The sequence below is a fragment of the Vitis riparia genome, chromosome 10 (genome assembly GCF_004353265.1).
Source record: "Vitis riparia cultivar Riparia Gloire de Montpellier isolate 1030 chromosome 10, EGFV_Vit.rip_1.0, whole genome shotgun sequence".
NCBI lineage: Eukaryota > Viridiplantae > Streptophyta > Magnoliopsida > Vitales > Vitaceae > Vitis > Vitis riparia.
This window is the reverse complement of record NC_048440.1, coordinates 5,200,800-5,214,691: the sequence shown is the minus strand read 5'-3', so window position 1 is coordinate 5,214,691 and position 13,892 is coordinate 5,200,800. Positions and strand designations below refer to the sequence as shown.

General features: G+C 36.9%; 2 protein-coding genes and 2 pseudogenes across 2 annotated transcripts in view; all 4 read right to left on the bottom strand.

Moving 5' to 3' along the window:
• Nucleotides 1-1,204: 1,204 nt before the first annotated feature.
• LOC117923026 lies at nt 1,205-2,913 on the bottom strand (annotated as a pseudogene).
• A 483-nt stretch (nt 2,914-3,396) lies between these two features.
• Nucleotides 3,397-5,194, bottom strand: LOC117923025 (annotated as a pseudogene).
• A 243-nt stretch (nt 5,195-5,437) lies between these two features.
• LOC117923024 lies at nt 5,438-6,010 on the bottom strand. The gene has a single exon (XM_034841288.1). The coding sequence runs from the start codon at nt 6,008-6,010 to the stop codon at nt 5,438-5,440; it is 573 nt and encodes a 190-aa protein (XP_034697179.1).
• A 448-nt stretch (nt 6,011-6,458) lies between these two features.
• LOC117923023 overlaps nt 6,459-13,892 on the bottom strand; it is a 9,873-nt gene continuing 2,439 nt past the window's right edge. The window contains exons 3-4 of the mRNA XM_034841287.1: nt 7,442-7,776; nt 6,459-7,344 (exon numbers count right to left, since the gene is read on the bottom strand). Coding sequence (XP_034697178.1) covers nt 6,459-7,344; nt 7,442-7,776 — 1,221 coding nt within the window. The remainder of the gene's footprint in view (nt 7,345-7,441; nt 7,777-13,892) is intronic.

Genomic DNA, 13,892 nt, shown 5'->3' with positions numbered 1-13,892 from the left:
AACATATCTCCAATCTGCCTTAAGGTAGTACCTGATGTGCATTAAGGTAGTACCTCATGACCATTAAGGTAGTACCTCAGGTGCATTAAGGTAGTACCTTTCTCAGACCACTACTATCGAGTCAATGTTTTCTCATGCGGGATAGATGGAGCCCCCATTCTTGTCAGTCCCCTTTGGTCATCCTGGTTGAGATGGTTGTAGATGAGAGTTTGTGAACTTTTTTTCTCATTTTGATTCTTTTTTGGTGCAGTTGGAAAGGCGAATTCTCTGTCACAATGCTTGAAATGCAATGATGAGGGAGCTGTGGTGTGGTTCATATGTGGAGTTATGAGGGAAAAAAACTTTTCCAAAGGTGGGATTGCTAGGACTAGGAGAAATGTAGAAAGTAAATGGATTATGGATGAAAATCAATAAAAAACAAACAAAAAAAAAAAGGTAAAAGTGTGGAAGAAACTTGTTGGATCCATGTATGTGACTGAAGAGGGGATAGTGGAACGGAGAACAGAGCCACAGAACCAAAAATTGGGCATTAAGGCTAGGCCCTGTGGATATTTGAGACAACTTGGATTCAGTAACAAGCTTCAAAATTTTCAAACATCAGGTTTCAAATAAATAGAAGTAAAAAAATAGGGGGGGGGGGGGGGGGGGGGGAAACGTTTTCCCAATCATGTGGAAGTGGAAGTGAGAATTTGTTACAAACAGGGGAAATAGACTGCTTGTGTTGAGATTAAAGTGTGTCATTAATTTTGAAGGTGATAGACATCCCAGATTATAATTCCCACCTGCCAATCACAAAAACAAAATAAGTGGATAGCATTGCCCACATATCACCGCCCCTGATCCGGCACAACAGCAGGGGAACTGGAAGTGAGGGCTATCCGCAACCCAATGAATTATCACTACCAACATAAAAATTCCTCCACATTTATGTCGCAATTGACATTTTGATTTTCTGGTTGAGTTGTTTTTAGTGACCTCTGGAGCAAATGAACTAATTGTGTGATCCTTCCACTTAGGCTACCTGTCTTGTTGCAGCCCCCACAAAATTGTGTGAAATTTTCTTAATGCTACCACAAGACCAACAACCCTGAAGATCAATCTGCCACTTAATCCAACTCCCTGGTAATTGGTCCCTGCTCATGTGTGAAATTTCCTTGGTTTTTATTTCAAAATAAGTGTGCAGAATGTGGAACAGTGAATGATTTCACCTCCCTCGAAGCGACTTCAATTGAGGGGAATTCCCAGTTTTGTCACCCCTGGTGAGAGGACTAAACAACACAATCAAGCTTGGGTGGGTGGTGGCATCTCCCAAAGTTCCCCTGGGATAGTTTCCTCTTGTGAATCTGGGATAACATATAAACAACCATTCCATTCCGTATTGCTAGATTCAGGCACTCCAACAGACTGACATCAATATATTGAAATAGCATCCTTACTTCAAATGTAATCCTCACCTTCTGAACCTATTAGCAACAGAGAAGGGTTGCTGGAAAAAACAATATTGAATTTCCAATAGTGATGGCTCATTTAGCAATTAGTTGATTATGTCAATTCTGAAATACACAATAAATAAATAAATAAAAATTAAAATCTGTCATTACTAAATTACTGGTAATTGCTTGAACATAGTTAGCAAATCATTGTGGTTAAAAATGAAAGAGCAAATCGTCTCCAGAAAAAACAACCCTGAATTCCCAAAATAGTATAAAGATTTGAGAAATCTTAGCATATGAAAAATCAAAATCCCATTCCATCAATCAAAGACACTGAAGCCCATGTCCTGCAATGAATGAAACAAAAGGAAAGATATATCAGTGCATGATGAATTAAATTTGTGCATGTGTTTAATACAGTTAAGGTTGGCTATATAGGCATAATCAGTGTGTTTTCTATGTGAAAGTCCAATGCAGTGACAGGGCAGTGGAGAGGCTACATGCGCAGTAAGATGGTTCCTGCAACTTCCACATTACATAACCACACTTGGGCAGCCAAAAGTACTCAAATTTAATTGCATATAATCAAACTAAAAAAGGGATTTCTGTAATCTGTATCCATGAAAGAGTAAAGTCTCATGCTCCAAATAACAACCATTCCTTTTATGTGGAAATTAGATTTTTTTTTTCACAATCAGAGATAGAGATAGCAAAGAGCATCAAATCTGAAAAATGCTTCAAAATCTAAGGTTTGTAGCCAAAAAATGTTCTAGACCAGTGGCAAAGGCATCTTGGTTGGGTTATGTGAGTCAAGCATTCAAATAATATAAAGGTCAAAATAACCATACAGCATAAAGTAAGCAAAGATAGAGATCCAGAAGCTCATCAAAGTTATAAGCTTCTAGCATCATGGTTCTACTTAATTTGAGAGAACATAGGTAGGATCTAGTTGTGCTTTCTCATTGGGAAAACATAATCATGCAACCCAATCCTAAGATAAGTGAGACCAAAATTGTGGTAATCTACCACACATCTGGCTCCACACATATGAATGCCACTTTATATGCAGGAATTAAAGGAGAGCTCATTGTTGAGGCATGATGAAGGAGTAGAGATTTACTCTGAAAATGCATAAAGTGAATCCCAAGAGTAGCCAAAAAGACCAGTAGGGACAGCTAATATGTGACTGAATAAGACTAAGGTGCTGGTTTTAGTGCCAACCCAATCATTGAACGCTTACCTCATCTGATTCCTCTTTCTCTTCCACCTTTTCCTCCTTCTTTGGTTATGTGGCAGCAGGTGCTGCACCACCACCACCACCACCACTAGCCGCAACAGCTGCAACAACAACACTACCAGCAGAAGGCACTGAGGCCAATTTCTCTCTTCCAGATGCAATAAGCTCTGTTATATCCTTACCCTTAACTTCGGACAACAGCAGCTCAATCCCATCATCATCAGCTTCAGCTCCAACTGTGAATTAAAAGAACAAGTTTCAACTCAATCCCACATTTAAGCTACTATGGTCATTTAACTAATACGAAAAGCTATGTTCATTTATAGCATGCATTGTTGAATGAAAGCCGTGTTGGCGACATGTGCACATGTTGCAGGGACATGTTCCTTCATTTTCCTCCTTTCTGTTGCCATGCCTAGAATAAGATGACCGTCTCGTTCAGATGGATATAATGGAAGCGCAATTAATTAAACCTGCAAAGTAAGAACTGTTACCGTACAATTGTGGCTGGTATTGCACAAGCCATTTTAACCATGAAGAAGTGTGGTGAAAAATAAATTTTGTTAGAGTGCATGGGAACACAAATGATGCCACTCATTCAAAGTATTTATTTTCGGATAATTAAATGATGCCACCAAATGATACATGGGAACACAAACTGCAGTATGGTTAAAATGGCTTAACCAATGTAATCTTAGCAAATACATGGGATTTGAGTAAATACCATTAAAACAAGATGTGGTGCATGTCAAAGGACAACTTTGCTATCCACACTTCCTTCCTTAATTTAGCCCACCCTTCTTTCCTTTCAGTTTGTGAAAAGAACATGAAACCAGACATAGCCCTCTTTGGCGCATTTGGATCTTTTTTCTTCTTCTGTTTTCTCTTCTTTGAACCATCTTCATCTCCATCTTTGGGTTTCTTCATAGACGAAGATGCCTTAGAAGCAAAAGGCTCTTTCTTGGATTCCTTTTTCGAAGGCTTTTCTTTCTCGCCTCCACTTTCACTAGCATCAGATTCCTCTTCCCCAGAATTCAGTAGGAGAGCCTCCATCGTCCTTGTCAAGAACAAAATCTTCATCCTCTTCATCACTCTCATCTCCACCAGCTTCATTCTTAATCCGCTCAAGATGTGGGTCAACAGCATCATCATCATCATTCTGAAGAACAGCAGCAACACCATCTGTGGTTTGGACATCTCCAAGATTCATAATTTCCAAGCCTTTCCCACTGATAAAGTCAAAAAGATTATGGTATTCATTCCTCTGAATATTCCGGAAGAGATGTTCTTGCTCAGTCTTTAGTCTTATAAGAAGATCAAAGTAATGCATATTTGAGCCTCCAGCAGCATGCCTCTCAAACTCGACACAGCCAATCTCCTCATGAAGAATAAGGGTAGGAGGCTTGGGTAAAAAGAAGAAGCTCTTTTCTAGTGGATACAAAACACCATCTTCAGCTTTCAATGATGACTTCACTGCATAACAATCCTGACAGCTCCTGAATTTCCCTGGTTTTGTGACCTTGGCACCAGACAAGCCACGCAATATCAAGGTGAAGACTTCATGAATGAGTCCCTTATATGAAGGCTCCAACTTGTCCTTGTACTTGGTATTCAAAAGTTCTTCACTTAATGACAATTCACTTTGAACCACATAGTCTGTTTCAAACTGCATCACAATATGTGGATACAAAGTCTGCCCTTTACGGATTGGTGGATCCAGTGTCACAACAACAAAGGTATGTGGCTGGTTAGACATAGGTAGTAAGAAAAGGCGAACGACGCTGCTGTATTGAATTTTAAAAACGTTAGCCTGTCCCTGCAGGCGTAGGAATGACAAATGCAGTTCCACACTGTACCATCCCCTTGCTGTAAGAATTGCAATCCCCTCAAATGTAACAACTGCTTCTTCACCTCCAGCACCAACATCCGCCATTGACATAATTTTATCACGGAATACTTGAGCTGGGGGACGAATTTCATCACCAACAAATTGGGTATTGGAATTTGGTATGTGAAAGCTTATCTCCATCAATGAATCTTTCTCATTAGCCCCAGTGGTATCATCCACATGGAACTCCAAAATGACATCATTTTTCCCTTGCATCTGTGTCTGTGAAACATCTGCTAAAGATGCTTCAAATGCTTGCTTCGAACCAACCAGAAAAGTCAGCATATTGCCATTTAAATCAACTTCTCCCAGTTGCGGCCACTCACAGAAAGCTGCTTCTCTTCTGGGTTTATTCCGCAAGAATGTTGGAAAAAAGTGGTCAAATTAGTGACATCCTGGTCACGGAAACCAGTGAATTTGTAGTATAACCCAGCTTTAACTCGAACACCAAGTTGATTAGTTCTTGGGACTTTCATCCAGGTCACCCCAACAATATCAGATTTGGCAACCAAAAACAGCCTTTCCACCTCATTGCTTTTTCCATAATATCCCTCCTGGATGAACCCTCAACTGCCCTGGATTCGTTCCGCCACGACCGCCGAGAGAGATATTGTTAAAGAGATGACCCTCCGACATGGTTCAAAGAGAGCGATAAGGAAGGAACTGTGGATAGCAAAGTTGTCCTTTGACCGTGCAAACATAGTTCGGACTTTGTGAAAGAACTGAATCAGCAGAGAAATATAATGTAACTCAATGAACATTGCAGGTGAATGGAAAAGCACAAAACATTCAAATAGTAATGATGATTGGGTGACAACCAGTTAGTTGAAATAGAGTAATACAATATCAGCATAATGCAATAAGTAGACAGATATGCATTTAGGGCAAAGGATTTTTGCAGGTTTTTCTGTTGTGGCCGGACATATGACAACGAGAGCAATAAACAGTCCGTTTATCTTGATATTGAGACTCAATGCGCTTCTTCCTTGGCCTTCCGGGAGCGCGCTTTCTATGTGGAGGCTTTAGAGAGAAGAACACCTCCCCGGTGATAGATCGAACCAAACCATCATCGTCCACAGTAGGCATATCATGGGTCTCTATGCCGGAGAAAGAGCCCCCATATATCAACTCTTGCATTGGGTATTTGTAGCAATCATCGACGAAATCAGTAACATTTTGACCAATGGAAATAATGACAGCTGTGGCATGCTCACAAGGGATTCCCAACATTTGCCAACCTCTACAAGTGCATGTACGGTTCAGAATGTCTACATTCAACAAGGCTCTCCCGATACATACCCCAAATACTCCATTCTTGAACGGCGTGACTGGATACACCGTACCCTTTGCAATATTTTCCTGCACCTTAGCTTCAATTTTTGGCCCTATACACCCTTTCCAATTCTTGGACTCTTCTTCATGCTTCACAAGCATAGAAGCTAACTTGGACATGTGCTCCAATAAAAGTTACAAATAGAGTGATGTCTTTCAATCCGTAACCAAGCATTAAATGACTCGGCAAGGTTCGTAGTCATTTTATCCCATCTTTGTTTTAGGAATTTTGACATGGCCAATGGTGCGGCGCATTTTCTTCAACCCATGTGGCTAAAGCCTCGTTGTAATTTTTAAGTTCAAACATGGAAACGTTATAATCATGTTCTAACCTTCCATACGCAATGCTATCTAGGAATTGCAATGCATTTTCTTTACCCTTGTTCCCTCGTGTGTTATGCTTGGACAAGAAACTACTAAAATTCTCCTTCAGGTGACGGTAGCAATAAGCATGATTTTCAATGCCAAACACCTCAGGGACACTACGAAGCAAAGCAGGATGTCTATCTGAGATAATAATAACTTCCTTATTTCCCACAACTATCTTCAATTTTTCCAAGAACCATAACTAATCTGCATAATTTTCCGAGCTCATCACTCCAAAGGCTAAGGGGAACATGGAGTCATTAGCATCGTAGGCGGTGGCTGAAAATAGAGCACCACCATAAGGCCCACTCATATGGGCCGAATCAATTGCAATGATTGGTTGACACCCCCTTACAAACCCTTCGATAGATATTGAATGAGCAACAAAAAGCTTCTCAAAATGGTCGTCATCGGAATAACTCAACTCAATACTCGATCCCGGATTTGTTGCAAGCATTCTTTCACACATCCATGGCAACAATTTGTAATAATTCTTGGGCTGTCCATAAATGCGCTCCTTAACCTTCTCCTTCATTTGCCATGCTTGTAGGTAAGTTAACTGGATGCCATGTTGCCTTACAAAGTCCTTACAAATTTGGCGTGGTTGGTATTCAGGAGTAGATCGAATAACATCATCAATGACCAACGATGCACGCGTGGATCTCACTAAAGGCTGAGACAAGACAACATCTTCCAAGCAATGGTTATGCACATTTCGGAATGTGTGTACTTGAACAATGTTTGAATCCCCTATTGCACGCGCAGTGATTTTCCAAGGACAATCTTCAATTGTGCATACTACGGTCATGTGTTTTGGACTATTCCTTTTGTAAGAATATCGAAATTTTCCAGCCAAAGACATCAAATATATTGCATCTCGAAACTCCGACGCATTTGGGAAGGTATGTCCACTACCTACAATTGAATGTTCGAACCGGCTTGGTTGAAGTTGAACGGTATTTGTCATAGCACATCTTTGGGAAAACCCAAATGACTGAATTGTGGGCGACTCATTAGAGATGTGTAATGGGGGCTCGCCAATAGAGGAAACATGAGCTGAGTTTGAAGCAACAATGGAGGTTGGGCCACTGCAAAAACATAAGGAAAGAATTTGATCCTCCATCAATCTAAGTGTGAAAAGCGATTATACAAAAGAGAACATTATTGTGGAAGGACATTAGGTACCTAGTAGGGCAAATGAGGTCATCACCACATTCAGTACACTGGGAGATGTAGACATGACAAAACATGTCGTTGAATTTGAACATATTGACTATGTCGCCATCATTATGCAGTGGCAATAGACATGATGGGTCAAACTTGACTGTGAATTCCAATTTAATGGAATTGGAATCCAAGTTCAGTGCACCACATACTTTTGAAACGAATTCAGATTGTGAGATATTCTTGCTAACAACACTGCAATTGGTCCGACCTCCCTTATATTCAACAACCCCAACAGCAGTCTTAACAAGCTCACCACCTTCATGAATGTAACAAAACATCTCCTCTTCCATTTCCTTATTGACATAAAGATTTGTTAAAAACAATACAACAATGAAAGATTGAAGAATTATGCATGTTGATTCCATAGACTTTAAGGTTCAAACATGCTAATTGGCTGATGCACACAATTAAGGTTCAAACATGCTAATTGGCCGATGCACTGCACTGCATAGCTCTCAAAAACATTACACAATTAAGAGTAATTTGGAACAACTTTCCCATCTAAAAATCACCATTTCTTAAGAACTTATTTCGCTCTCAAAATGAATACATCATCCCGAAAAAATGTTCCCTTTTGGTCATCCACTGCATAGCTCAATCCAAAAACACAATCCAATAAATGGGTTTCACTAAAAATGCATTGTTTCCCAATACCCAAAAACAGTTTGGGAAAAAAAAATTCCTTTTTTGGCAAACAAATTCAAAATATGTTTTTCCCAATTCTAAACCACAACAAAAACAAATGGGTTTTTTAGCAAAACAATTCCCAACCCATATTCTTGCCTTCATTTTATATCAAAACAACACATTTTCGAGAATTTGCCAATCCAAATAAAACAGTAAAAACTCAGAAAACGCATGGAATTGAAAAAAAATGATGATGATTTATTACGAACAGATTTAAAAATTTAGTACCAACTCCTAAATGCCAACATTTGAGCCACACCTAGTTCATAAAAAACCCACACAAACAACATATTTACGTGAATGTAAATGCGAATGCAAAACAAGGAAGGAATGGGTTACCTCGAGACAGAAAATCTGATATGAAACAAATGGGATTAAGCCCTTCTCAACTGAAATGACAGAACTTTTTTAACACTCTACACGGTTCTCTGCTTCGCCTCGGTGACAGAGTGAAAACAGATGCGAGGAACAGGTAAGGAATGAGAGATAGGGAAGAAAGAACGGTCGACTACACCGTTTTTCTGGGAAACTCAAATCACCTCGGTGACGAAGTGAAGACAGATCAAATCGCCTCGGTGACGAAGTGAAGACCGATGAGAGGAATGGGTATGGAATGAGAGAAAAGGAAGAAAGAACCGTCGGCAAGGGTCTTGAAGCGTCGGCTACACCGTTTTTCTGGGAAGCTCAAATCGCCTTGGTGACGGAGTGAAGACAACAATGAGAAAGAGGGAAGAAAGAACCGTCGGCTAGGGTGTTTTTGTGGGAAGCTCAACATTTGATTTTGGAGTTTTGAACCCGTTCAGTTTCAGCCCCTGCTGACGTGCCCTTCAGTTGTTGCTGGCCTGGATACTAAGAGGGGCAATCTTGGTAGAAAAAAGACACCCGGCTCAGAGTGCATGAAACCCATATAAGTTTCCACATTGAAAAATATTTTTGCTATTTCGTAAATCTGGGTTCCAAAAACCATATAATTAACAAATTGGTCCATGAAAACACAACTTTCCCTTTTCAAATTTTACAAACAACTAAAATTGAAAAAAGAATGAGAAAAATACTTATTTTTTTTAAGACATAATATATATTGTGAATCCAAATTTTAATAACTTAATATTCATTTGAATACATTTTTGGTTTTTGTTTTTAAAAATAGAAAATAGTACTAACTTTTACATAAAATATAGTTACTCTTATATAAAAGGTATGGACATATCTTATGATATATCCATTTTTTAAAATAATTTGAAAAATTCTTTTTTAAGATAAGTCTCAAAAGAGTTGTTAATTTTATATGGCAGTTAGTATTATTTTTTGTTTTTAAAAATAGAAAACAAAAGAGTATCCAAACAAACCTTAAGCTTTATAAAAGTTAGAACTCGACATGGTATCAAAGGTTAGTGCATGATATATATTAGGTTAATTTCATTGAGATACCTTAACATTTGGTGTAAATACACTTAGATATCATTGGTTTCAAATTCTGTCGATAAGCAGCCTTTTAAATTTATTTCGTTTATAAAATTTATATTTAAAAAAAATTGGTACAAAAAAAAAAAAAGAAAAAAAAAGGTAGGTGTGCTTTAGAGATCTCTAAAAAATAAATGTATATATGAAATGCATTTATAAAGGCTCTAATTGATGAAATTTGAAACCCATGATGGTTTGGTAGTCACACTAAGCTGCAAGTGTTTTAAATGAATTTAATCCTATATATTATGGATATGGGTGTGAAGGCTATGTTAGAGCATGATTTACATTATGGGTTTAAGCTTTTAGAAAAGTTGATAAAAAGGAAAAGAAGGTTTTACCTGGACATGGTATTCCACCAACCCAAATTCATACAAGTGGTGATCAATCTCCATAGGCTTCTCAATGCTGCCATGAAAGAAGTAATCTTGATCATTAGTGTAATTTTAATTTTGTTCTGCACTAATCAAACTTCTTCTATGCTCCATTTGGCTGTTGAGAAGGTCAGAAATAAATGCTACAATAGCACTTTCATTCCCATGAAGATTCAAAAATTCTTTTCTTTTCCTTCATCTTCTCAGGAAACCAAACAGAGGATTAGTTTTTTAATAATGAAATTGTATGTGGCAAAACAACTAATTCATATTGAAACATTTGCAGCAGGAACAATGACAAATATCCATGAGATTGATCCTACTAATGTTGAGTTATTAAACTAGGAGGTTAATGAGAGCTTGTCAAATTAACTGATGATATGTACTTTAAAGCAGATTAAACTTTTGTAAGTTGGTTAATAATTACTGAGTGATGTTTGATTTAAAGGTTCAATGCACCAGATAGCCCTTACAAAGCATTATAATGACTCATTTTTCATTGAAAAATGCAAGGCACTAAAAGTAATTTTTTGTTTTGCACCCTATCCACACTATGAAATTACAATGTGTGTGTGTGTAGCTTATTTTGGCTTCAAAGATAAATAATGTCTTGCACGATCAGGCTAGACTTCTAGTTAAAAATTGACATCTCTACCTCTCCATCATCTCCCTGTCATTAGATTGAAGTAAATCCCTATCTCCAGCCACCCCCTCCTCTCTTCCTTGTGCTTGTTCACGTCTACTCTATATTATGATTATAAGTCTTTCAAATAAATAGTTTTAACAACATCTCTGATCCGTCCCCATTCCCTATTTGACCTTCATTGGAGCAAATTTAAGGTTGTAAGAAAGAGGGGTGCAACCTTGAACACAACATAAGTAGCATAAGTGGTAATTGGGGATAACATAAGTTTTTTTCTTCATGATATGGTGTGGTTTGGAATGAGATGGTTTTTTTATCAATGATTCAATAATAGTATAGTTGGGTTTGAATGATGTGTAATAAAGTGGAAATGAGTTTGAAATTCAGTTTGGAAATGGATCATTTAATATGAGGAGAAAATTAGTTTTAAGTGTATGAAATAAATATTTTTACTAAAAACTTGAAATATTCACCACTTTAAAAGAATAATTTTCATGAATTTGAATTTAAATATAACCTCTAATGAACTAAACCACTCCTTATAAGAAATCTTAATGAAAGGTATTTTTATCGAAAAAGAAAAATATAACTTTTTTTTAAAAAAAATGTGAAGGTTATTTTTTGCAAAATAGGATCATATTTTGACCTTTTTTTATCCCTACGTGAAATGTGGTAATTGTGTTTTACTAAAAATGGTGTTTTAATTAAGTGGAGCTAAGTTTTGGGGGAAAAAAATAGGGGAAAGAAAAAGATTAACTTCAATTATTCAATAAGTAATAGTGATTAAGTAATTATAGCAATTTAAGTTAAATTAAATAAATGCTAAAAATAGTAACTTCCAAGGATCAACTTGCACTTCAACGATGCCCAAAAAGATCTTTGTGTATTTATAAGGTTCTTTTATTCAAGCTTGGTGTGCTCATAATTGAATTAAAATTGGCTAATAAGTGGAGAGTTAATGGAGAGAGAGAGAGAGAGAGAGATGTTGACACTTGATGTTTGACATCCATAATGCTTATATGAGAGTTATTAAAGATTGGTATTTAACACCCATAATGCTTATAATTGAATTAAAATTGGCTAATACGCGAGAGAGAAATGTTGACACTTGGTGTTTGACATCCATAATGCTTATATGAGAGTTGTTGAAGCTTGGTGTTTAACACCCATAGTGCTTATAATTGAATTAAAATTGGCTAATAAGAGAGAGAGAGAGAGGTGGCCGGTGTGGGTGTTTAACACCCATAGTGCTTCTAATTGAATTAAAATTGGCTAATATGAGAGAGAAGAGAGAGAGAGAGAGAGGTGGGGGTGTGGGTGTGGGTGTTTAACACCCATAGTGCTTATAATTGAATTAAAATTGGCTAATATGAAAGAGAGAGAGGTGGGGGTGTTTAACACCCATAGTGCTTATAATTGAATTAAAATTGACTAATATGAGAGAGAGAGAGAGAGAGAGAGAGAGAGAGAGAGAGAGAGAGGTGGGGGTGTGGGTGTGGGTGTTAACACCCATAGTGCTTATAATTGAATTAAGATTGGCTAATATGAGAGAGAGAGAAAGAGAGAGAGAGGTGGGGGTGTCGGTAGGAGAGGAGCGAGGGAGAGGGTCGCACTCAAAATCAACGTTGGACAATCAAGGAATAGAGTTTAAAAATGGAATTTACATGCCAAAAGTGTATTATGCTTGGTTTCATCTTTTCAGAAAAAGAGTTGTTTGATTCCTTGAAAATGTGAAGAAAACGATGGAAAACAAAGAAAAGAAAAGAAAAATTAAAAATAGATTTAAAGTTAATAAACTATTTTAAATAATATTTTAAACTTATTTCACTTATTTTAAAATTTTTATACAAAGATTAAATAATTTAAATATATATATATATTTTAATATTTTTTATAGTTCAATCAAATATAAGAAAATCATTTTCTTCAATATTTTATTTTCTTTCCTTGATACTTTCTAAGAACCAAACAAGGAAAAGAATTAAAAATTTTATGAACCATTTCCAAAATGGTTTTCAAAAATTGCTGCCCATATATCTAAGTGCCCCATGCAAGTCATCGTTTCAGTTATGCTGCAACTTGTTTTCAGGAAAATGAAAGTACAACAGGAAAACCAATATTCCTCCAAACATAAATATATCCAACTCTAATACTTTTCTCATTGCTAAACATATACACACTCACAACCATTCAACTCTCCCAAGTAACAGATCTATGCACAATCATCACTTAAACTGAATTTTTGAGTCTTGAGAAGAACAACTGGTTAAAAATCTCCATTTCAATGAATCCGTGAGGGGTTGAGCTACAACATTATCAAACTTACCTCTATCGTCTCATTTGCATATGCGAAAATGGCATTGTGATGTTCAATCAAGCACTACACAACCTCAATGGCACCATAGTCAACTGGCAATCCATCATCTAAGGAAATAGGGGTGGATGAATCTAGACCTTCACCTTCTTCTGTGAGCATGAGAAAACATGAGAAGAGAATATACAAAAAGAAGAGAAAGAACCTGTTAATCCATTATAATATTCAGTTATCAATATTTCACAACACTCTATGAGTTCTTAGAACAAGAATAATTTACTAACAGAGATAGAGAAACTCAATTTATGGAAATAGTCTGTCATTTTATAATGATATCTCTCTTCCCATAACATCGGACCTATATATGGTGTTCTTTCCAACGTAAAGGGAAAGACACAAAATAAATAGAATATGTTTAACATATTATATCAAGATGTTTTTCATCCAGGTTTCTGATTTCTTGGACTCTATAGTCAAAAGGAGATGGGAAAAGGCAAGAAAAAGTAACAACCAAAATAAAAAATTTCACTACCTCTTGTATCAGTCGAAAGCAGAAAATTATAAATACCTTTACTATTACTCACTGTTCCGTAATTCTTGCAAAGTTCACACTGACTTGCATTTGCTAATATAGCAACCGCCTTCAATATATGCATCCTAAGTCCATAATGTCATTTCTTTTATTAGGCTCCGAAAAGAGGATATGGTATTTGGCTAGAAAACCATAGGAAACTTCTTCCTTCACCTTGAAGAAATCTCTCCATATTTCACATGATTCCAGAGCTAAGATAGGCAATAACTAGAAACTGCACAAATTTTCCTTAAGAGTTTCTCTTACCTTTGCACAAACAAAACAAAGGAAAATTCTAAAATGTTTTCTACCATATCTTTTTCTTTCTTAATTACTAACTTCTCTTCTCCCTATTT

Coding starts and splice junctions, on each gene's coding strand:
- LOC117923024 (XM_034841288.1), bottom strand. CDS start 6,010: ATGTCCAAGTTAGCTTCTATGCTTGTGAAGCATGAAGAAGAGTCCAAG.